This window comes from Bombus pascuorum, chromosome 6, assembly GCF_905332965.1.
Source record: "Bombus pascuorum chromosome 6, iyBomPasc1.1, whole genome shotgun sequence".
In the NCBI taxonomy this organism is placed as follows: Eukaryota; Metazoa; Arthropoda; class Insecta; order Hymenoptera; family Apidae; genus Bombus; species Bombus pascuorum.
The window spans coordinates 11,738,858-11,764,564 of NC_083493.1; the positions used below are offsets into that span (position 1 = coordinate 11,738,858).

General features: G+C 37.7%; 3 protein-coding genes and 1 long non-coding RNA gene across 4 annotated transcripts in view; 3 read left to right on the plus strand and 1 right to left on the minus strand.

Annotated features, from left to right (window-relative positions):
- Positions 1–71: 71 nt before the first annotated feature.
- On the plus strand, positions 72–1,644 carry LOC132908398 (coiled-coil domain-containing protein 42 homolog). Its single transcript, XM_060962389.1, has 4 exons — positions 72–335; positions 557–845; positions 921–1,160; positions 1,241–1,644. The coding sequence occupies exons 1-4, from the start codon at positions 220–222 to the stop codon at positions 1,568–1,570; spliced, it is 975 nt and encodes a 324-aa protein (XP_060818372.1). The 5' UTR covers positions 72–219; the 3' UTR covers positions 1,571–1,644.
- LOC132908397 (coiled-coil domain-containing protein 63-like) lies at positions 1,162–4,808 on the minus strand. Its single transcript, XM_060962388.1, has 7 exons — positions 4,609–4,808; positions 4,001–4,381; positions 3,598–3,932; positions 2,964–3,187; positions 2,568–2,830; positions 2,154–2,443; positions 1,162–1,992 (listed from the first exon to the last, which is right to left on the minus strand). The coding sequence occupies exons 2-7, from the start codon at positions 4,349–4,351 to the stop codon at positions 1,812–1,814; spliced, it is 1,644 nt and encodes a 547-aa protein (XP_060818371.1). The 5' UTR covers positions 4,352–4,381; positions 4,609–4,808; the 3' UTR covers positions 1,162–1,811.
- Positions 4,809–5,660: 852 nt separating this feature from the next.
- The window catches only part of LOC132908372 (bicaudal D-related protein homolog), a 28,702-nt gene continuing 8,655 nt past the window's right edge, over positions 5,661–25,707 (plus strand). Inside the window, exon 1 of the mRNA XM_060962353.1 lies at positions 5,661–8,073. Within this exon, the coding sequence (XP_060818336.1) occupies positions 7,834–8,073 (240 nt within the window). The 5' untranslated portion in view covers positions 5,661–7,833. The remainder of the gene's footprint in view (positions 8,074–25,707) is intronic.
- LOC132908401 (uncharacterized) lies at positions 15,634–21,239 on the plus strand. Its single transcript, XR_009658361.1, has 2 exons — positions 15,634–18,551; positions 19,662–21,239. It is a non-coding gene; the product is annotated as an uncharacterized LOC132908401 (long non-coding RNA).

The window sequence follows — 25,707 nt, forward strand, 5'->3', positions numbered from 1 at the left end:
ATCTAATACATTGTCCATGGTCCAGATGTATGTTCAATTAAACTATGCTACATAAAAAATCTAGGGATTTTTGGCTAGTAAAGAAACAAACCTGTATTTCAAATTGTTTGATCAATGGATTATACATACAATTAACATCTTCTCGTGGAATATCAAAAATTTAGTGAAAATCGTATTAAAACATTCATTTTTATTGATATCACTTTGTACTAAATTAAGATGGCTACCATACAAGAAGAAGTAAAAAATTTTATTCGACGAGCTGTTATTACAACAGACCCGCAAGAAGCTGTTACGGAATACTTCTTCTCGAAGCAAAAAGATCGTGATGTTAAGTAATGTAACAAAGAAACTATTTCATATAATCAATCTGCGATACATTACGAGTATATTCTTTGCATTCTTTTATTTTCAGTTCGATAACAATTAGGAAACTGATGTAAAATTTTATGAAAAAGGTTGTCAAAGTATCTTATTTTTATGCTTTTTCTTTATATAATTAAAAAAAAAAGCTAACATCTTCAAAGATATGTGAGTTTTGTCTTTTATGTATTAGAAAGTATCCTGAATGGGATAAGCCAAGAGTTTACCCGGCATTAGAAGTAGTTAGAGCGCGTTGTGAGTTAGCAAAAACCGAAGAGAGATTACGTGCAAAATGGGTCGAACAAGAGAAAAAGCGGAAATTCATGGACGAGCAATGGGACGAGATGAGACGTCAGGAATTATTCCTCCGAGAATCATTTATAAAATTCAACAGATTCGTGAGGGAAAATCAAGAAAAACGCGATCGCGCGGATAGCAAAATTAAAGAAGAACGCGATCGTCAATCAAGTAGGATGGAAGAAGTAACATATCACAATAAAATTAATAAAAAAAATTATTTACGTAATTTTTTATTAAGCAGAGAACATATGTTTCAGATAAAAGAATTCGAAGAAAAATTAAGTTACATGAATGATGTTCGAGATAGAATGAAGAAATATGTAAAAGAATATAAAAAATATCATGATTATTTAGACAGGGTTATTGTCGAAACAGGCGAATTTCATTCGATTTCTGAGATTTTTAATCGTTACGAAACTTTAATCGAAGCACGAACGATTTTGTCCGAGCATCAGGATAAAAATCTCGAGATATTAGAAGAAAGGGGAACAGAAATGGTAATTTTCTTAAGATATATTTTATTAGTTTTCCATTTATAATTGTACAATGGAAAGGATGCGTATCTCTTTTTTTATAGCATCATATGACAGAGTCAAAGTCGCAAAAAATTATGGGCTTGAATAATAAATTAGCGCAACTACAAGCAAGACGCGATTGGGCAGAAGTACAAGCTCGTAAATGGGAAACAATCGTGGCTGAAATAAAAGTAACTGCAGCGGAGAAAAATTTGGAGCACATGCAAGTAAAAACGTGTTGCTGGAATCTATATCAACAGATCTGCAAGAGAAAGGATATTCCCGTGACTGTAAGCAAAGATGACGTCGAGCAACAGTTAGATCATATTAAACGAACCATTCTTGAATTAAAACGAATCATAAGAGTTGCAAAAAAACGCGCAGCGAAATAAGAGAATCGTTTTACTTGAAATTACTTGTCCAGCTACTGTAAATAAATATTCTAAAGAAATTAAATATATATATAATACTGATAAGTATCTTATTACTGTATCTGTTACTAAAAATTGGATTGAAAATTTGTGGCAGAACAGTTTTACGAGTCGCACAATTACGTCGAGGATTCGGTCAATTACCTTGTACTTCGTAAATGTTAATGATTGTGTATTCAATTTACAGGCTTTCTGTTACCATTTATTGATATCGTTTCTGTATGATTTTTCTAGCTGCCGGTAAATGACAACCAGATATATTATGCAGGAGTTCCGAGTAATCTTCTTCGAGTCTTTGTTTTAACTTTTTAGTAGCTTCATCGCGCGTTAATGGTTGTTCTAAACCTTCGGATACGATCTGTAATTCTTCTTTTTCGATACATCTATACGATTTAATTTTCTCAATAAATAATCATTATAAACATTATACGCAAAGAAGCTAAACGAAAACAAAGTGATAAGAAAAATTCAAAAATATTGGAAATAGGCAAGGATAAGAAAGGAAGGAGGAGTAGATGGAGGTAGATGCAATCGAAGGACTTACAAGGCACAGGGTTGGGTAGGGGCAATATATTCAATAGGAGGCACTTTCAATCTGGGTCTTCTTTCTTCGTCAAGACGCAATTGTTGCGTTTTGGTAGCTTTATCTAGCCAATATACTTTGTGGAACATCTGAGTAATACGTTTTTCAATGATCTCTAAGTATAGCATGACATTGCACGTTGTTATCTGTTCATTATCACCTAACAGTTGCAAGATCGGAGAATTGTCACAACGAATTGCTTTAAAGAGAGAATCTATTCCTTTTAACAATTTCTCTATTACATCATCACACTGAAACAAATAATAAAGTTACTCATTTAAACAGAAATATTTAATTTTTAAGGAAATTCAACGTCGTGGTTTGATCCCGTAGATTTGGATTCTCTGATATTCGATGAAATTAGTAAGATATCACCTGTATCAGATTTTCTTCAGCCGCATCAGCGAGAGCGGTTTGTTCTTCAAGTTCTCGTTTGAGTTTCTCCAATGTTTCGGCCTGTTCTTGATCAGTAACTTCGTTCATAATTCGTGCGTCTTGTATAGCTATTGTCAACTGAGCCATCCTCGACTGGAGACCTTCCAGTTCATCGTTTAATTCGTTCACGTAACTGAATAAAGCAAAGTTTTCTTCTTCTTGCTTGATAAAGTGCGCTATGAGCTTATTGATGTCGTGCACGCCTACGAAAATGATTATTCATTACAAAAATGTACTACTTTTGAATTTTAATATTATTTTAATGTTATTATAATATTAATATTATGTTTCGTGTTGTATCGCGATATATGTGGAAGATAAAGAAAACGCAAATACCGGTGAATTCTTTAATCAATTGTAAGATATTTTTATAATTCTCGATCTTATCTTGTTTCTCTTCTATTTTCGCTTTCCTTTCAGCTGCACGTTTTGCATTCAAATCACCCATTTCGCGATATTGTCCTTTTACACCAAGAAATTCTTGCAATTTCATTTCATTGTCCATTGTCCTTTGTAATTCGCACATTTCTGACACGTGAGCCTTTAGATCTCTTAGCCCCCTTTAAAGAAAATAATATTTCAATGTTCATTTCTGTTCGAAAGATCGTACACCGTCACCGGAAGCAACAGAAGTGTAAGTCAATTAATGATCCAACAAATAAAATATTGGATAACCGATGTAGAAGCGAGATCACCGGATGTTATCACGCGTCATTGATTTCCGATCGTTACTCTTGGTTCCGAGTTTCTAATTCAACGATGGATAATTCGTTCTACGTGAAATACGAATAACTTTCAGGTCATTAATGTAATCCTTAGAGTTATGGGGACAACGATCCAATCTTTTCAACTTTCGCAGCTATTCGTTGGTAAAGAGTGTCGTGAAACTTGTGGCAACAATACTAAGTACGTTTCTGTGTAGTTTCATTTTATACTAATATTCAAGATAAAAGATTCTTTAAGAGCCTACCTCTCACGAAGAGCTTGAATCTTGTTCAATTCTTCGTCCCTTTGATTGAACGCGATGGTAGCTTGCTCTATTAAATCATTGATAATTTGTTTTCCGACGTTTAATTGATTAATTAACTTATTCCAAAGTATCGTGAACTGCGATCTTTCCTTCAGCATATTTTCGATTTCTTCTCGAAGCTTTTTGTTTTGAGCAACTACATCATTGAATCTTTTCGTTGCTACTTCGAGTCGATTTTCCAATATATAAACCATTTTATTTTGTTGTAAAGATATTTCTTTTAGTTGCGTGTCTGTCTTAATTTTTGTTTTGAAAATTTCAACCTCTTTTGATAACTGAAAATAAAGCATTTTAATAGTATCGAAACATTCATGCTTGAAATCAAGATCAACAATTGATAAACCTTGCGAATTTCTTTATCGAGCTCTGCTATTTCCTCTTTCTCCGTCTTTATCATCTCGTCATATTTTGCTTGTGCCGTTAACATGCACTTTAATTTTTCTTCCATTTCCTCATCTTTACGAACAAACGTTTTCGAAGTTGCAGTTTTAATACGAAGAACGAGTTCTGCCTTTTCGTACTCCAAGCGATTAATCATGTTCATTTGATTGTGCAGTTGTAACTTTGCATCCTCTGTGCAAGCACCTCGATCATTTTCCATTATCCTATACTGCCTTTTCAATCTTGAAAGTTCAGTTATAGCTATCGTCTCAAGTTCTATCTCGTCCGGTATATGTTGCAGTTTATGCGCCATTATGGAGCTTTATTTTTCAATAATTACAACCTTTCAAAATATAATACGATTTTGTTATATTTTTACCATTATCATTTTTCTTTAAATGTTAATTTCTTATTTCTTTCGACATACAATAAAAATACACGTTATAATTAGTCTACAATTTCTCAAACTTTATTTATTGAGCAAACTTTATTACAAACTATACACTACTTGTTGTTTAAGATTCTTTTCATCGATTGACATCTAAGTATAAAGGTTAGTGCGAAACTCACTATTTATTAATCATTTATAGAAAGTTACGCTCAATGGATCCGAGATTTTTCCGGAAGTTGGCAACGTTCACATCCGTGTCTTCCTCACCGTCCACGCAGATGATCTTTAGGATCCACGGAGAGGAAAACACTTTCCCAATGTAACTGTCGATGAGGTTCAGCGGCGACATTTGAGAAACACATCTGCCACCCTATATAGCTCTACTAGCTGTCCGTGTGGCACCGTTATTCTTTCTTGTTGATGTTTCCGGTTGCCAAGCACCCTCTCAGGGGTGTATAATAACAGGAACATCGTTTTTGAGTTAGCGAAAAATGTTCAAATGATATTTTATCGTTATTCAAGAAAGACCGGTTTGCAAAGAATTAAAAAAGACATATAACGAAGAAAGATATCGTTTTTTTAAAAAAAAGAAGAAAAAACAGTATAAAAAGATTAAAATGACTTGTTGAATGTCAAAGTGAAACTTTACTTCTTCTGATAAGATCAGTTACTCGAAAAACCACTAGATGGTGCAAGCCGTTTAATTATAACTAATGTTATTAAATAATTACATTACCAAGAACGCTTGATTGCTAATGAATAGTGTCATGTGATCACCAGTTCTTCAAAAAAATGTAAATTTCATTACATACTTTTCCTTTAATCGATCTATTACTAGGCAGTTTGTAAAGTGCTGTATAATAAAGTTTCTTTCTTTCGCGAAGATGCGTCTCTTTTTTTCGTTCGTTCAATTTCTCGTTGGAATTACAGTGAAACTGCTCGAACCATTTTGTATGAAACATATTTTCTAACTCTCGAAAGAGTTTATTTATTTTGTGCTATATTAATTTATAGGTCGATATAAAAGAAAGTAATAGGAATTTCAACATTTATTTTAACACAATACATCGGTAACAGCGGTAAACGTAGGAGGATCGTATGTTAAACACGATCCATAGATTTCGTGAGATCGAGTCAGGTGGCGGTTCGACCAGGTGGGTCAAGCAGTGGGGGTAACGCTGGTGGTGGGTACAGCCAAGGGAGAGGTTAGTATGCTTATAGAGGGAAAGGTCGACAGGTCGATTGTCTTATGTTTTCATATAAAATCCTGTCACACTGTATTTTTTCTTATTATCTCGTGTTTTATTTTCTTTCTATAGTCATTGCAACGCGAAGAACAAGTGAATACAAAATACTATATCATACACGATGCGAGATAAACGTAAATTACTCGGAAGATAATCTAATGCGATAACGTAGCGTCGGTGGTGATACGAACGATCACAATCGAGATACATAATTACACTGAGGATCGAATTTAGCAGTGCGAGTGAACGTTTTCGTAGCGGAACGCGCCTGACCAGTCGAACGAATTACTTTCAGCCGAGGTCTCCGAGGTGGGAGGATCTCTACTTGGCTGAGAAGCACGGCGCACGATTCCGTAATATTTATTTTCTACTGGCGGCTAGTGAGTCACTACCTGGCCGACCACGGTGCGGCGAGCTGGTCGCCTCGTGTGTTCGTGTCCTTCTGCGCGTGCTTCTTGCAAACAGTGAGTTCACGGTGACGCTACGAGCCAGTCGAGATTGTCCTGTACAGAAGGACCTGCAAAGGATAACGAGAATAAAGGGGATTATTGGTGAAACAGATCATTCTCCTTTCACAACGATTGTATCGATTTCACGGTGATCGTATCGTTTCCACATTGTCGAAATCCAAGACGGAACGAAATACAAAAGCATCATCGTCTCATTAAAATCGGTATAATTTAAGTGCTAGGCAGAATATTCTGAACCACTGACGTCATATTTATCGAAGGACAACTGAAAACAAGTACAGCACTTGTTATGTTGCGAAGGTTATATCGATATTCGTAAAAATGGGTCGCAGAATACGATCGACAACAGACGCTAGTGTTCCTTGATATATCAGTCTAATGTCCAGCATTGAGTTTCAGGATACTACGTTGAATCGTTGTAATTTTATTAGTAATCGAATATAATTTGTGCATCGATCACTTATTTATGTACGTGTCGTAGTGAGCAGTGCGGCAATTTCTGCGTGTGTGTCGTACCTGGAAACGATCGTGAGCAAGACGGTAGAGGGGTTACGTCCGTATGTTATACCCATGTTGGTCGTTTCGAAGCGTGGTTACATTGTTGACTTTCTATCGTAAAGCCAGGAATCGTTGCTGCCTCTACGTTCGCGTGTAGTAACGAGGAAACGGAGCAGAACAACGGAATTAGTCCCGTAACAATTCACCTGGTTTTTTCACTCGTCGGAGAATGTTGCATTGACAATCGATTGACAATCGATCGACAAGCGATTATGTCGAATGTCGATCGATGCTAACCTAGGATTTTCTCGCGGCATATCTCGCGGGGATTCTTTATTTTCAAATTATTTCGACGTGATTCGATCGTGCGAACGTGTATGTGTAGTGTGACGAATCGTGTATTGGCTACGATTTATGGAACTATTCGAGAGCAATATACTCGTCGAAAGATTACGTCCGTGAGTGTGATCACAGCTGATCGTTCCTGATAGTGAGAGACTTTACTGATCGGCTAGAGAACTTGTTTGGATTCCAACGTGTCGTGCACGAGTCGAGACGAGGAAAAAGTGAACTTCTACACGGTCTTTATTTTTGCACACGTCGTGCAATTTATTTACAATATTCGAAGGTGAGCGGTATGACTCACGTTATTCAACTATGTTTTCCAAATTTTGAATCAGCGTAATATTCGCACAACGCACATTCGAATATTTCTAACTTGAAGATAAGCTACCTTTGTTATCAAAGCTTTTAATCATATAGGAAGAAGCAGTTAAAGATCCCACTTTATATTTTATATATTTTGTTGAGGAGTCGATACATTTTCAATTATCTGCATACCACACGCCAACGATTTTCTTCGATAAAAAATGAAGATCGAGCAAGCTTCAACGACATCGCTTTTCGAGTGAGATTTTAGATATGTACATACTACGTATTAATGTCAATCATTCGCGACACAAGTATCGCGTGGTACGCGACATTCAAACTACGTTACTTCTATTGGATTGCCCCTGTTGATTAGTGTGTATACCCGCATTTTGTGCATTACAAATGACTGTGACGTTGAGACGATCGACCACCTGGTTTCGCGAGTGTCATCATTACGAACGAGAATAAAAGTCACGCGTTAGCCTAACACGTGACATTCGATCGACAATTGGCGATCGTGTAACGACTCGCTACCACGATGCTACCGAAAAAAGACGGCCATCCGGAGCCGTACGCTCTGGAGGATATGATATCCGATCTTCAAGCGCGACGAAATTCCCTAGACCAGGAGGACCTCGAGGATCCGGTAGAACTTCTAAAAAAACGCGACAAAGACCTTGTATTAGCCGCAGAATTGGGAAAAGCACTGTTAGAAAGGAACCAGGAATTAACCAGACAGAGTGAAGCACTCACTGAGGAGTATTCTTCAAAATTAGAGGTAAGCTTTTATTTGAAGTTGATCGGTTATGTTTTTGCGTTTCTAACCCCTCATTCTAGTTACTTTATTACAGTGTCATGAAGTTGTCATATTATTATAACACTAGATGTACTTCATTGTTAACTTCCTTGTTAGGAAACGCTATTGGCTTAAATCTTGTTAATTTACCAACTGCAAAACGAATTGTTATATCGTATACGATATTACCAATCAGAATAAAAAAATTGTCGTGAAAACTACCAGAGATTCCTTTCTTATATATATATATATATATGATACATTTCCATTGCATCTCATGGAAGGAATTTTGTGTAATAAACAGCATAAGTTTATTAATTACTATATCAATTTGTGTTGTGAGAGATAAAGAAAGTGTCTTACAATTGGATATGATTAAGGTAGTCTGTTTAATCAAGAAAAAAGAAAATATAAGACGATAAAATCGTTGTCTCGCGATAGGTTCGTTTATATCGAAATCAATGTTATAGCTGAAAGTGATATGGCATAACAGTTCGTCGGAAGATTAACGGCACCGATTCGCATTGCGTAAGGGAAGGTTTTATTAGATTAATCGTGGAGGAGTGGTTTGCCTCTAGAGTTCTCGCACAGACCGGTTACACATCGTTTCATTACACTGAAAGCTCGCATTAAGGGAGTCGCCGTATCATCTCGTATTAATAGAATAAAAAAAAGCCTCTAACTGATCTATGAATAGTGTAGGTAGAGCTATAGGACGACTGTATGCCAGCACGCGCGTGAATCGTTGGAAAAAAAAAACCTAATCAACTAGCTGTCCTTAGTCTAGGTCATTCTAAAATACGGTTATCTTTTCACAATTATTCTTATCATAAAAGCTTTAACGCGTTTATTTTGTACGTCTCAGATCAGAAACTGTGTGTATTTTTACGATACGTTCATGATATCGCTTTGATCGCGCCAGTTAAAGCAAAAATCATGACGTTAAAAAAGAAAACTTCCATAATAAATAACAAAGCGTATATGTACGTAAAGTTTTACAATATGGTAGTAGATCCTGCTTGTTAGCATACAGGATGTTTATGCTATTAATTACTCAGTACTTTTCCTGTAGTTGGTAGATTTATGAGAAACGTGGCGGAAAACAAATTTTCATTACTTTTTATGCGCAATATAATGACTTGGAGAATGAAGTACATATTTTTAAGATTTTATAACACTGTATATATATATAAACAGTAGTATTTCCTAACTGTACACAATAAATATATATATTATATTATATATTATAAATAAATAAATAAATAAATATATTTATATTTATTGTGTACAGTTAGAAAATATTATTGTTTTGGATCAAGTTTTGTCTTGTCATAAGAAATGGTAAAATTGTTTCTGTCATAAAAGGCGACCTCCAAGGATCACTTATAAAAGAAAACAAAATATTTGGGATTGTGATGATAAAAATTCGATCAGTGCCGAACATTTTATATTCATTTGTTTTGAATGGCATTCGAATACTTCCCGAAACAGTCAAGTGGATCGGTTAGGGTTGTTGGAGTGGCTGCCTGAAACGGTAGTCTATTAGCGAGCGATTCGCATTACGTGTGCGCACTCTCCTGTTGGAAGTTTTCATGACTTCTGTCGACTTTTCACAAGAATGAATCGAAACAAGGAAAGAAAAGAAAGGAGAAAAACGAAAAATGAAAGTCGAGGTGCAGGCTCGCGAGCGGATAAAACGTTTCTCCGCGGATTTCGCCGGAATCGGGCCACGGGGCACGACTCTGAATTTCAAATGCACTTTTAACGAGTGCCGTGCCGCGATGGAGATTCGAGATCGTGGCAGACGATAAATTTATCTGCGAAAACTAATGGCAACGCTGACATTGAGCGCAGCGTCATTCGTTGATAAACTTCTCTCCGTCACGTGTGCCGATTTCATTTTTCACCTTGTCGCGTCGCTTTCGCGTTCAGTGCGACGCATTTGTACCGCGATCAACGTATTACTTTTCTCTTTCGACTGCTTGATATCGCTGCAACCGACAGCTATATAGGAATAAATAAAAAAAAATGATTTTACACAGTTTACATCGCATCTCATAACTATAAAATCACACAAAAACTTCCAATTTCTATTTAAAATCTACAAAAGTTCGTTAACTGTGCTTTTGGCTATTTTAGCTTTTGTATATTTCTACTATTTTACAGTGAAATATTCCATTTTCACAAAATTTGATATTGAAATAGAAAAATTAATAATAACGTAATTGTTAACGTTTTCTTTCTCGTGTCCTTCACGTTGTATTACATATTCTTATGTTTTATTTATTTACGATTCTTATATAAATCTTATTGAAAAATTTATCATTTTCTTCCTCAAAAATTATATACATATTTTATAAATATTTTATAAATTTATAAGTTTAACTGTTCAGTTTTACATGTTACTAATAAGATTAATATCGTGTTCTATTTTACACTTGGTGCCTACAGAATAAGAATCCAAAATTTTAAAACCGTTATATTCGACTAACAGTATATTATACATGAAATTGTCGGGAATACCAGAATAAAATTTCCAGATTTTTCGCCGTTTTCATCGCTAATTTTGCTCGTTGCCCAGTCATTCTTGTGTGTCACGTAACTTGCAACTTGTGAAAATATTATTAACAGCGCTCTGTTAAACGATGCTCGAGCAATCAGAATTTAAGGGAAAATCACGGAATCACTTGTTTGAAGCAGCGGAAAACACGCTAATCGCAATAATCACGAACCTTCCTGTGCAGTATTTGTAATTCTACCTAACTGTTAGAGCATTCAACGCGATTTTAGATATACATATACGATGGCTTTCTATGTATGTTTTTGTATGGAAGTCTCACGCGAGATCATTACCACAAGTGGAATTTATATGCATTCGTAATATCGTCCTACAGCTTGGAAAGCGTAAAATTGAGATGTTCGAACCACGTAACTATATAAATCTTTTTCATTACAATTATGTATTCCGCGAAAGGTTATTGAGAGACTGTGAACATACAATGCGTGCATAGAAAAAGAAACTGTTTATAGTTATATAAAATACGCACATATATGCATATATATATAGAAAATAAAACGGAGCTGTTATTATATTACCTTTTTCATGTGTGGTGATAACAACGTGTTGTTAAGTGCAGGCCAAATGTTAGCGTTCGATGACACTACCACATTGGTGTCACGTGTAAGTCGATCGATTATGTAAAATCTACAAACTTGAAATTTTTTACCAAAAGACGCCGGCTACTGGTTGAAGTTATTGGTAAATTTATGCGGACTCCAAAATATTGGTATAATGAACAGAAATAACGAATAAATTTACATTCAGATTAACTTATACTGTAATTACTGCTGGAAATAAAATTCTGACAACCGGTCTGTATTTTTTGTGCCTCAAAGTACAAGAAACGTATCTTCAAATTTATATTATAGGAAAAAAGAGAAATAAAAATTTGCACAATACAATTATTGGATTTACGAGCAAGAATTCGCGTACTTACACGATCGCCACTGCATTTGCTATAATATTTAGTGGTTTGAATCGATCTCTACTTAACTTCAATCTCTATTTATTTAATTATAATCATGAAAACACGAGTTTGTATACTATTGTATCAACGTTCAATCGTAGATATTGGTTTTATTCTAAAAGACACAGAGTAGCTTGTCCGCATGTTGCGATGGCATGTAACTTGCCGACTTGGAGTAGGCAGTCGTACGGTGGTGGACAGAAAGCCACGAAAGCGTGGAAACAAGTCACTTAGGTCTTAGGCAACGTAACGTCAAAGACAATGCCCGGCATCACGGTCTGCCTGCCCGCGTACCCGCTTCTTCGTCTATCTTTCCGCGTTTTGCCTGTCACCGTATTTTTGACCTCCGGAGAACACGCTATGAGCACGCTCCTGTGTTTCTCTTTTGTCTTTGGTTACAATGCTAGTTACACATGGTGTCTGGCTCACGCTTATAAACTGGGATTCAGTTCACTGGGTTACTTCAAACTTCGTCTGTTTGAGCCTTGAAACTTTCGACCATTTGTTGAATATGAAAAGATTTTTTGGGAGCTTGTGGAATTAATGTACAGAGCGATTCAACACGAGGGAAGTTGGTTCCGCCGGAATGCGTATTTCCTGGAGAATTTCTATCGAATGTTATATTTCCCTCTGCTCTGGGTTTCATTCAATTTCGCTCGAAGGAAAAATTCTGGCCAGCGAAAGACAAAACACGCGAACATTACGATTACTTGGGCGTTCGCGATTCTTTTTATATCGCAACGTGATGCATTCCAGAAATGATTGTGCTTTCTTTCGAACGGATCTACGTGTCTTCCGCCTTGCTACCGGATATAATTATGGCTTGCGTCATAGCGTTCGCCGAAGATGCATGGAATCGCCAAAGAAGCGACACATTCGAGAAAACGATATTTTATCGGTGGTGCATCGTCACTTTGGTCGATAATTATACAAAGCCGGAACAGTATCGTGTCAAAGAGACATCGTCATCGATTGTACCGCGTCGTTAATACCCGCGTTATTGCCCGCCTATTCTCACTTTACTATGTTCACGTGCGGTTCACGTGAATGGATTATTTCTGAAATGAACGATACTGGAGTATATCCTTATCCGGCATCGTTAAGAAAATATCCATGAACGCGTCGGTTCTCTCCTTTTTCCCTCGGTTTTTGTTCGATTTACTCCGCGTTGCTTTCAACAATTTCACTTTCACGATGGCCTTCTCGTTCATAAACGACGCACGACTATGCGTGAACTTGTCCAGATACACGTTGGTATAAGGTGCGTGTGTGAATTGCAAGAAGGATTCGCATGAAGTAGCCACGATGAGCCTTTGATCGAATGGTTACAATATTTCGTTTCCGGTTACTTTAATTAAACCCGTTCATGTTACTTTTACAAGTTCGCGTATCCGGCGTTATCGCACATGTGGTGTATGCTTAAAAAGTTACGTAAAGCCTCTAGAAAGCATTTTAACAACGACCGATCGACGGTTTCCCCGACCAATCCACCTCCAACTCGTCCGCCAGCTGTTTCTTTGATTCCATTGTATCGTAGTTTGTTATACCCTCGCATGAATTATGCAGAATCGAGTGGCAACTAAACGGTTGCTCGATCGTGCGTTATCCTTTTTGGACGATCGGTCGATGGCATCGACGCGTTGCGAAATATTCGATTATTTAATAATAATGGAACGCTCAATGGTAACCCTTCCGTGGCCGAACAACGAAAAATAGTATGGTAATCGAGGGAAAAGAATTTTAATAGCGAAAACGGACAATGGATTTATGCGTACAGGCGTTGAAACGGAGCCACTCGCAATTAGTCACGGAAGAGTTTTGAAATTATGAAATTCAAATATCGTTAATTTACCGGCGATTAGACTTTAAAAGACATCGGTTAGGAATTAATGTTTCTATCATTAGGAATTTGACCTGTGTTTTTACAAGAGTTAATGAGACAAAGGACAGTGAGTTCCGTTTAAAGATTCTAATTAATATTCGCGTGGCATAATCTTGTAATGCACGCTTGCTTCATTTACAACTACGAATGATGTGTAATGATGTAGTGTTAATATTCAATGTGACGGAAATAATTATTCTTTATATGCAATAATAAGACGCTATTTCGGTTTTGTGTTTTACAAAATTTTTAGATTTATTTCTACAGTTTCATATCTATGCTGGAGTAACTATGAAAATGAGTTAAATTAGAGTTTAGTTTGTTGAATGGTATAATTTTATTTATTTAATGTAAATCGTTTGAAAGATATTCAAATGAAATATTGATTAATTCTAGGCTTTCTATAATATGAAATTATCAGAAAATCATAAAGAAATACTGTGTTTTAAAAATAAGTAAGATAAAAACGAGCGAAAAATACAATATCACAACATAATATTTCAGAGTTAAAAGGGAAGCAATGCGTGTAAGGATCTTTAAAAACTGTACTGTCGCTGTTCGATCTTCGGATCACAAGATTTGTCGATATTATACTTCGTTAGAGACTAATGAGAGTATGAATTGAACGCGATTGAATGATTATCGGAAAAAGTAGAACCTTTCGTAGAAACACTTTACACACGGAAAGGTATCAAAAATGTTCGTTATACAATAACAGAAAGTTATTCGTAATTTCAAATTTCGAAACAATTCAACAAAACTGGAAAGTGTATTTTAAAAAGAAACAACTGACCTAACAATTTTAAAAAACTTCATTAAATTATCTTATTAAATATAAATTATCTTATTAAATACTGCGAAACATTTGTCACATGTCTAATAACAGAGAGCTATTTCAAACTGTCTATTTAAAGAAAATTCAGGGTAGCTGAAACACATATTTAAAAAAGAGGGCGATGAACCTAGGAGGTTCCAAGGACTTCGGTATCACTGATCCAAATTTACCGAGCTTTTGATGCACTGTTAACAGATGCCGAAAGAAGAAGTGGGTTAAAGTAGCAATGAGATCGAGCCGCTACGTTTGCCTCTTGTTATTGTATAATTGGTAGTCTGAAAGCGGCGGTAGAATAATCGCGGCACCGTGTCGGCAATAAAAAGCGGCACTTACACGGTTGGCACAGCCGAGATCTAGAAAGCCGAGATTCCACGGGCTCCTCGCAGCCGGTGACCTGGGAATTTCGAGCGCGTGAATTACGCGATCTGCCCATTTGCTCGTGGCGCGATTCTGTCTATTAAAAATTCATTAACCTCGCGATAATTAGCTGCGGGATACGCACCATCATTCTGCTAACCATTGGCGTATCCCCATTATCGTTCGTGTCAGAAATTTGTTATCTCGGTGTTCTTCTTTTCACGTTAATGATACGTAAAGAATAAACAGTTGGATAAAGTGTTGGTATAGCATTGGCAGATGTCGTGAGAACAAAACGTGTATTTCGTAACAATGTTGTTCAACTGTTACTCAATTTGTCTAGGTTCTCGATAGTTGGCAGAAATTATTAACTTGGGAGCAACGTAATCCTGCACTGGTAAACGTTACAAATAATTCAATCGTGCATCGTAACGCAATTAGCTTTATTGTTTTACAATTCGATGAAAGATTTCAATGGTTCATTGTACAATTCCTTAGGAATCCTTGTGAGAAAGTGCGAATGCAATTCAGGTTGGCCCGCGCCTTTGATGCGAAGTTTCTATCGGACCACTATTATGCCGCTAATATTTGTAGGAAAGTGCATCGTGAGATCGCGGTTAGGCGATTATAAGGGGATCCAGCGTTGTTACGCCTTTCCCTCTAAATATTTATCGTATTTACTTCCAGAGCTTGACGTGGTTTCCTTTGTCGAGCGCGTCAGATACGAAACAATATTCGCCGCTTTTTAGAATCGCTTTCTCAGGTACGTTAATACGGTTACCTGTGTTATTTGAATACGGTATTTGGATTCCTGCGGCGGTTCTTGGTCGAAATGACCCGTGGAAAATTCTTTTTCCACAAAGGAATACCTTTTTCTGAGCTATACGAATTTGCTGAGCAGACCATGGACTACCTACTCTTTCGTTTCCAGACATTCGACGCAGCAGACGTAACTAAAGAAGTCATTGAGAATATTAGCAGCAGAATTCCGAGATTCAGCCGAGCATTCAATGGACGCAAAAGTGTGATTTCAAGAAGCGGATACAGTTTTCACGAAGAAGAAGAAGAAAGAATATCTATGCGTGTTACAATGATGTGTTCCCAGACCCAGGCAGGACTAATTGCCATAGAACGAGCAGTCGCTTCTGCGACGGTGTGATTCGAAGTCTAGGAGAATGCGAAGCAGACCGGAAGTCCGCGAAAAAGCAAACCGTTATTTCAAAGGAACGTTCTACCCTCTTTCCTCGGCTTGTTTACCTACCAACGCATTAAAGGGAACACGAACCCAGCGAAAACCTAGCAAATTTCACGAATTCGTTGCAAGCATCTGAAAATGCATACTCCTGGTCCCATGCGCGGAATTTGAGTTTTGCAACGAAACAAACGTTCTTTAGCTCGAGTTTCCGGCCGTAGGTAAGAGCGTAACTGTATAGGGAAAGTTTTTAACAACACCACACGGAAACTCGAGTCAGAAGGGTGCTCGTGTTTTCAACTGCTCGTTCTGAACGAGCGCCGGCGTGTGCCACAGGGCCGTCCCAAGGAAACGAGCAACTAGTCGAAACGATCAACTAGTATAACAAGTATTTTCTCTTAAGAAACGATCACGAGCACCGTTCCAATCGGGTTAATCGTTACGACATTAAATCTTTGTTACAAACTCCAAGAGATTTCGTCGAAATACCATTAAAATGGATGTCACGCGATCGCTAGATAAACGTTAGATGCCGTAAGTCTCGTACTAAGCCGTAGATTCTTTCACTTTTTTGGCTCTTTTATTGTACAGAATTGGTACTCTATCGCGAACGGATACGACTTATACCCGATGGATCATAAAGCCACGATATTATACTTTGTCAAGTACCAACGAGGATACAAATTGAACGGAATTGGTGTACAAGAAAGGAAACAGTTCGTAGAGACACCCTACGGGTAGGTGAAATTAAAAGAGCGGAAAGAAGAGACGCTGGAAAAAGTTCAGCGTGGTTTGTCACGAAACAGGCTAGTTAAGAGCTTCTGTACCGTTAGTCGGAAACTCCGATTGTTTGTTTTCAATTTTATTACACCTCGTTCGTTATCTTTCCCCATTGTTCTGCCAGTTTCTCGGCGGTTGGTGCTCGTAGAGGCCGGAGAACGAGCATCCTCGTACGAGCGAACATGCGTGGCTGCGAGCCTGTTCCACGAACGATTTACTTGCAAACGAGTCGAGATGCAGTGAAATTGATTTGACGGTGAACCTGCGCCGAGCCACTTCCAAATGTACCGTGACGCTTTAACAAGGTAACTACATGGTTCTGGAGTTAGCTCGTGAAGATGGCTATACCTGCTTGATAGGTCGATGCTTTCTTCCCTAGGATTCAGGCGATTGGATTTTATGGATTTCCTGTTATTTCTCGTTTTGAGTTTCATCGATGTTCAGGATCATAGTCGTCGTTAACTAGGTCGACGCGTAGGCTTCAGGTATATGAAACTGAAGTTTAGGGAAAGTAAATTCCACCTCGTGCCAATTTGAGAAATTCCAGCGTTTCATTCCAGCTGTCCTAGTTATGAATTTATATGTTTGAAGCTACGTATTTCTTTAGACCTCTATTTCGTTAGAAAACGTTACTCGTTCAATAAATTTTGAAAGAATTAATTAATTTGTATCGAGACGGGAAAAAGAGAAGCATTGTAGTTATATGAAAGATTTTGTAATAGTTCCATATTATGGTTTATTTAATTAAAAGAAAATTGTTAAATTATATTTATTGTTAACAAGTCGGAGTTAATCGGAGGAGACGACTCAATCTGTTACTCATTTGATCTTTTTATCGCATTTATATATGCAAGGATAATACCTAATCGAGATTCATGTTTTCACTAATTTCTAACTTCGTAATTGTAAAAGTCTTCGATTAAGACACAATCGTGAAACTCGATGGATGCACTGCATTATTTTTAAATTTAAAAAGGCGAAGATAGAAATTCTTTTAAATGGGGCTGCGAAGTGGCACTTAATTATCGCACGGTGTCTCCGGAGAATCACCTTTTTTCCTTCCGTGATTATTCTACGCCAATTCAATTGTGCACGGTCTACGCGAATTCTACGACAGGGAAAATTTCGTGGCTACGTGCTTGGATCGTCGGTTTTTCCTTCGTTCTCATAATACTCGTACGGCCACCGTGCGTGCATGAAGTGCGTGCACTCTCACCTGTCGGTGTCGAATAACGATTTGAAACGGGAGATCGGGTACGCTCGTTTCTCGAGACGCGGTTTACCGCTTAAGGGACCATTGTAAAATAAAATATTAATTTTTCTTGGTGGCAATATCGATCCGGCTCGTGACTGTTTCCTTATTTCCCACGATTTCAGTCGATGGCGTCGATAGATGAGTAGATCGCGTGCGAAAGAATTTTAGATCATTCACAGTTTCCACAGAGGAACATATTTCTCTCTCTCTCTTTGCTATTATTATCACATTGATTATTTCCTTTTATTTCAGCGATTGATTGATTTACCTATGATCAAGTACTAATGCTACGTTAGAATCTAAGAAACATCAGGTGTCGTCTAGCATCTTCTTCTAGATGATATTTCACGCCATCGTCATCGTTCTATATCTCAAATTCAACGCTATCCCACTCGCCTTAATAAGCCCCATTATTTAATTAAACTAGCGTTTAATCGTTATCGTCGTCGAAGCTGCCGTAAGATTTTAAGCTTCGATTGGTCGAGGCACACGTCATGCGACGAATCGACCGAGTCGATAAGATAAAACGTTTGGCAAACACTCGAACTTAGTCGCATCGTGGCAGCCTTGATACATTTCGAAAGGTGCACGAACCGCAAACTTCTTGTTACTCAATATCGCTTTAATTGCTGGTGAGTCACATAAGTTTTGTAAACAATAATAGTAGCCATGAAACAACGGTAACTGTCGCTGACACGATTGCGACATCGGCCTCCTTTTGGTTTGTCGTAATCGGCCGCTAATCTCATTAATCGTGTACTTGGCTAGCTACTTTCGCAGATTCTACAGATAATCGGCAGCCTTGTTTTCTACTTAGTTACGCGATTTCCCCCTACAGAACGCGCGATTCCGCGTTCTCAAACGAGTTTCGATCATCGATCTGAATTACGCTAACAGAGCATACATACGCGTCCTTTATCAGCGTTTCGCGCAACTTCCACGGGAATGTTCATTTAGTACAATAATTACTTAATATCAGCCTCGATTTGCAGCGCAGATTGTTACTATGAATTCACTACCGTTCAAGATAACCATTAATAACGCATTGTGTTCGCGTTCCCGCACTGATCTCTTGATCTACTTTCTTTCTGTACAAAACGCAGTTTTCCTTAAAACCGAACCGATACAGAGATAGTCTTATCGCCTATAATTTCAACCAGTTTCTACATATATCAGTTTCTAGTTTCTAGGTACGTTCTTAGCTTTCAGATACCTGCTCGCTGATAGTTGGAGCGAGATATATCGATACGAGACGAATGTAATCTTCCGAAACCATTCCGGCGACACAGTTTTCTAGCTGGTTCCAACTTCCAGTGAAATCGCGAAATGTCTCGTTAGGACACGTAGCAGATTTTATTACGGTCCGTCACAGTAGATTGAATATTCGATCGTGTAAACGGGTCTGAATCGTGCCACCTTGGAGCTGGCAACGACAACCAATCGCGGAATCGAGTCAAAGCTGTCGCTTACGTAAAACGATAACGCGATGTCGAAGTTGGTGAACCCGTTATTCGGTACATTGTGCGCGAAATTAAATAACACAACGGATCGAGCGTGTTAGATTATCGAATGTCGATGGAGTAATCGTGACGCTCGACGCATCGCACCTGGTTAGGTGTTCACGTGGCTCTAATTACACAACGCGTTTACGTTCGAGAATATATCGGTTCGTTTCTTACCGCTGCGAAAAATATCGTATAGTGTTATCAAATAATGTTCCTTGTCCGCTCGAGTTTTGCTAGAAGCTTAAGCAAGAACCTAATGGAAGAGCATCGAATAAGAACCTCGAACAAGAACTTTGGAAATCAGAGGCAAATGCAATCGAACAAGAGTCACGCTTCGATCCAATTAGCTCTTTCCATGATGAAGCGATATTCTGACCGTAATAGGCCCGGAGAAATTACACAACGCTTTTACGCCGATCGCCACGGGTTTCCTTTGCTCTCGTCCGCGTTAATGCTTATGGACGTATCCGGCTTTGCTGTTACCTGATCGCCATTGGTACGTGAAAACCGCAAGGATCTCAAAGTCGAACTTTTTCATTGACTAAAGTTCGTTGTTAGAAGCGAAAATTATTCCTTATAGTATTCAATGAATAGAGTCTAAAAATAGCAACTTTGAAAACTTTCCAAATGCAACTATAACGTAAGCTCGCTTGATTAAAAGCTGAACAGTCAGTGATCTAACATCTTGCGAATGTAGAGTTGTGTGCAGAGTTCAGTGTAACTCTTGAACGAAGAGTAGCTTTTAAATTTGAAGTTTTCAAAATTCAAAATTGACATTTATTGGCTATACTAGAAAACATTTCTAGCAGCGTAAAACGAACTTTAGCCTTTTACTAGACGCAAGACTCATATACATTTGTAAGAAACATATATCTAATTGGTTAGGTTATTCGATTGACAAACTCTGTAAAAGGTTTCGTAGAATATAACTGGTTACACCAGTACGTAAACTACATATATAAAATTGTATATAAATTGACAAATCATACGTCGAATCTATAAATAATTTTAATATACATATACATTTAATATACATATCTACATTCTGCACATTCCGTTTCGACATAACAGGTCAAAACAGGTGATCATAGAGGTGAAAGGAATACAATAAATTCTTAAAACAACATATATGTACACACCATGGTCTACTTTTTTTATATTGTATATTTATAATTTTTAAAACGAATAAATAGTATACTTAGTATCATTATATACGTGGTATATTTAAAACCTTCAAAATGGTATATTTACCTACCTATACCATAATCTAGTTCTTATTGTTACATTAATCCACCGTCTGGAGCAGATCGCGCAATATGCGGATGGACTTTGGTTGTTGCAATAGTATACGATCATTGCCTGGCTCGTCACGGGCCATTGCCTCCCTATTACGAGCCTCCCTACTTCTCCTCCTTTTCCTTCTCTGAGAAGGTTCACCTCGCATAATCGTTTTCTTCTGAGGGAAAGTGAACGAGGAACGGTGCGGCGCAACGCCAAAAGCCGAGCCGAGGCGAGCGCAATGCGTCACCGCGAAGTGCAATGCCAATTAAAACGGCCATTATCGCGATCTTTTCGTTTCTTTTTTATTCCCGAACATTCGCTACACCCGCCAATCATGAAACACGTGCACCATTTCTTTTGATAAACTGTGACTTATACCTGTGGCATGCGCCAGGAAACCCGTTAGATAATACTTATTCGATTAGCTGCGCACAAGTCAAGACTTGTTTATCGCCAATCGTTTATTTATAAAAGCAATTTATGGAAAAGTGTAATAAATGTATCGAGTGAAAAAGTGGTGTAAGTGACAAGATATTTTTTTTAGAAAAATTGTGGGTCAAGTCGAACTCGGCTAGAGAAATGTGTATGCTTTGGAATATTTAAATATATTACTACGTGTCGCGACCTCCTTTTATAATAGCTAAGCAACCAATAATCCTGTCTCTCCCTTATATAACAGAAAAAAAAAATTGTAACAAGGTAAAGAGAAGATCCGAAAAATAAGTATTTCTTGGGAACATGATTGTATCTTAATATTTAATTACAGCGTTAACAATGTTCAATTTTTGACTTGACTGAATCCAGGCTATAGATACGTATAAATGGACCGCGGATTTTTATGTACTTATGTAAAGTAGATACGAAAGTGCACAGAATGCATGTAACGTTAAAAAGGAATATATGTAAAATAGAGTAGAGTTGACCCTCGAACAATGCTATGGACACAGACACCCCGAGTAGTCGAAAATCCGCGTGTAATTTCTGAGTCTCAAAAAACTTAACTGTGTATGTACGTACATGTACAATATAATAACCTGTTGTTGACTGAAAGCTTTATTCTGCATATTACATACATGCGTTATTACTGTATTCTTATAATAAGATAAGTTAGAGAGAAGAAAATGTTATTAAGAAAATTACGTAAATATAAGAGAGAGAAAATACGTGCACATATTATTTATTATATTATTTATACATATATCGTATTTATACTGCGATAATGCGACGATTGGCACACGACCGATCTCACGACCTCGGCAATAATATGGGAACAGCCTGTTCGATCGTCTGTTAACAACAGCGATTCGCTTTTATCTTCAACAGCTCTTCGTTAGCCGTTTAATTTGTTACAAAGTCACGTTTTATTACGCGGACTACATACATAGTATGTGTGTCATCCTGGAAACTTTTACAATATCGATCGAAAAAACAAGCCGCGTATAAGCAAACTTTTCGCGTTAGATGAAATAATTTTTTGTTGAAGCTCTACTTCTTTAGGTGCCTTCATAACTTTGTACGAAAATCCGCAGTCTACTATTAAAGATTTCAAAATTCATGAGATAATGGTCCCCTGTATTTATCTCGTTTTTGGAAAAGATGTAGTTATCCCGCTCTTCCACTGAGCAAATTATAGTATTCTCGAATAATATCGTAACATCGCGTCCTGAAAAGTGAACGAAGAGTAGTTCGCAGCTGAAGCTATTAAGACGTTTCTTTCCTTCTGTAATTAAGACGCGATTATGACACTATGATTCGTTTCGTTTAGCCATTGCGTCGTAATTATGTCGCACAGTTTCTGTAATTACATTAGGTAGTTCTTGGCTTTTATTTAACGGTACAGCGGATCCACGAAAGACGGAATGAAGGATCCTTCGTCGCAGGAAATAAATTTGCGCGAAGGTTCTTAGTCGTGTGATTAAATTAGACGCGGCACGAAGATCGACTCGGCAACGAGGAAGGAAATACGCGGATTGCCACATTGTAAAACACTCGTCATTTCGTTTTCGCAATTGGCGGATCGTTAGAGCTCGTTAATGAGAACGAATAGGCGTATATTTCAACTTTTAAAACTTTTTGCTGTAGAAATTAGTCGAAGTGGAAATTGTAAGAAAGTCGCAACGAAAAAAGTCGGATTTTATGGTATATGACTGCGTATACGGAGGAAAATGATGTTCGTTCCATATCAAAGAAGCAGGTATGCAATGTTCGTAGTCAGAGCGGTATCATGCGGTTGGACAGAGAAATGATAAATCGAAGATCCGCGTCCATACGTACCAGTCACTGTTCACTCCGCTTCCTTGTTTCGGTTACTTCCCTTTCTATCGGGCGGATGTCTGTTTCTTCGAGCAGAAAGTGACAGGAGCTCAGCCATTAAATTAGAAGTCCGATAAAGTGTGCCGGAAGATGTATTGCTGGTCACGGCTGTATAATTAGAATAATCTGCTTGTCGTGGATGGTTTTCCCTTTAACAGGAGGAAACGTTATTATGCATGTTCCGAGAAACAGAATTCATCGAGCTAGCTATATCGGTTGATGTAGTCATGAGAAATTGAAATTCAGATTTTTCGTTTGCCAAATCAGATTGCTTTAATCGATCGAACTGTCTAGTAGGATGAAAGATTCTCTTTAAGCTTGATGTACGAGTATAGTACACGTATAAAGGTTTTACATCTGCTTTACGTTTCAGCCAACAGCATTTCCCAGATATTGAAAATATTTCGTAACAGATTTAACGTCTGTAAAAGACAGAAACTTTTTTCAAATCCGTTGCGAATTCTGTGTCTTGATGAAGGTATTTCGCTACGTACATGACACGATGTAGCAACGACCATTAACGACGACATTAGCTTCGATGTCGAAAGAGCACAGGAATAAACGAGAATGGAACATCGAACATGATTCGTGACTCAATCGATATTTGGACCTTTTCACGTTTTTACAATTGAATGCTGTGTGTAATTATGCACACCGATTTGCTCGTGAATACGTATGTGTAGTTTGTAATCGAACTGGGATCAAATATTATTGTAATCGAATTGGGGTCGAGCTTAATTATAATCGAGCTTGATTTTAACCAGAAGTAACAGATGCTTCGATCTATAAGAAGGATCACTAACGTTTACTTATCGATGATTCATCCTATCCGATAGATAGCGAAACAGGTTGAGTCCGGTATGAATAGCATTGTTATCGTTATTTACGTTGCGGAGGATTGCACACGAATAAATTTCTATTGAAAAGTGTAATTTGAATCGAATAGTTAAATTCAAACACAAATCTTCAAATTGAAATCTCGATTCTCAAATTCACCTCCTGAAGTTCCCGACATTACCAAATTCCATTCTATATTAATTTTGTTTTATTATTATTGTCCCGTAATAACTCCTTTACTTTATTGATTTCTAAGACACAGACAGGCAAGATGTACCGAAGCGAATCTTTACTCATGATACCAGACACGTGATCTTTTCTTAGATTACATACAAATTTTCCTAATTCAGAAATTTACATTTAAATCCAATGAATGTATCCTGAACTTTGAAATAGGTCTAATTGTGACTATTACAAAAACTCGAGAAGCTTAAATACAGTCCTGGGAGATGAAACGCGAGAAATTGCACATTCCATGTGGACGCAAAGGTCGATGGGTGTCAGAAATGATGTTTTCTGAAGTACACCGATGTGGGAGCTAGCTGGTAGCGTCATGGATAGCGAAACCACCGCAATCGGAGTAACAGTCGTGTTGGAGAACGGGTTGGAGATTCGTGACTCATGGATCTCCGCTAGTCGCCTTCGGCCATGTTATATACCTTATGGAAAAAGCGTACACGCGCGTTTCTTGTCTTTCCTGTATGCATCACACGCGTGTTTGCCTTTCTGGTTTTTGTCCGTAGCCCCGTGTGTCTCGTCTCTTCTGCTGTATCCTCCACGTACACCTTCCTCGTTTTTTTCACCTCTAGTTCTTTTCCCTCCCTTTGTGTACCCGGGAAGAGTTTAACCACCTTGAGGTGGATATAATCGGTAGGGCTTCAAATTAGCCGACGTTTAAGTTAAAATCGGCAAAGACAAAGGCTGTTTCGTAGCCTTTTTGATGAACGTATCGGCGCAATAAAATGTCAGGCATTGTTAGTCTTTAATAGGCATTGTTGGAAGGGTATTGAAAGTGACGTGACTGCATTATGCTTCCTATAGAAATGTTTGAAATACTCGCGAAATTTTCAGATATCTCGGTCATATGAAATTGCGTTACTCGTTGAATTAATTTGTTGCTCAATTGCAAACAAATATCGAGGAAATATTTCACAACCGTCGAAGCTACGTAACTTGAACCAAATTTTTCATTTTTCATAATATATCGGTACTTCATTTTTACAGATTCAACTCGTACACACGCGAGATATATAATTATTATTTCGCATCTTTTATTAATGCATAATTCTTACCTTTACGCGCACTTGGTCTTGCCACTTGTAAACTAATATATATATACTATATAACATATCGAGTTAAGAAAATCGCAATTTTCTCGTTCTCCTCGTGCCCTGTCTTTGTCTTTCTTCATTCTACTTAAACGTTGTTACGTATTTCGTAACAGTCTGTAAGATACAACCTTACCTGAAAGGTAAAAGATACGCGCATATAAAAATAAAACAGAACAAAGATAACAATCGCGTATCCATTGATAATTCTTTATCCATTGGTTAATTTGATTTCAAATTCTTTCTGCTTTCCCCCTCTTTCTCTCGCCTTTTACGAGACACGTAATTACGATCCTAATAAAGGAAATTAGTGTTAATTCGAGGATCGAATCGTTAGTGGTCGACGATTTTCGAGCGATCGAGCGACCACGAGCCTTCGGCTGCGTCGACAATCGGTCGATGAGTAACCACGGGAAACCAAGGCCGTACTTACCTTCTAGCTCGATAAACTCCACCAACATCGAACCGTGTGATCGTTGTGTGTGGGCCTGTATTACAACTGCTTTTTCATTCGGCACCTCGCA

Excerpts from the sequence above, each read along its gene's own strand:
- LOC132908398 (XM_060962389.1), top strand. The coding sequence starts at position 220 with ATGGCTACCATACAAGAAGAAGTAAAAAATTTTATTCGACGAGCTGTT. Across the intron at positions 336-556 it reads CAAAAAGATCGTGATGTTAA|AAAGTATCCTGAATGGGATA; the intron begins GTAATGTAACAA and ends TTTATGTATTAG. Across the intron at positions 1,161-1,240 it reads AAGAAAGGGGAACAGAAATG|CATCATATGACAGAGTCAAA; the intron begins GTAATTTTCTTA and ends CTTTTTTTATAG.
- LOC132908397 (XM_060962388.1), bottom strand. The coding sequence starts at position 4,351 with ATGGCGCATAAACTGCAACATATACCGGACGAGATAGAACTTGAGACG. Across the intron at positions 3,933-4,000 it reads TCGATAAAGAAATTCGCAAG|TTATCAAAAGAGGTTGAAAT; the intron begins GTTTATCAATTG and ends CTTTATTTTCAG. Across the intron at positions 1,993-2,153 it reads CCTACCCAACCCTGTGCCTT|ATGTATCGAAAAAGAAGAAT; the intron begins GTAAGTCCTTCG and ends TAAATCGTATAG.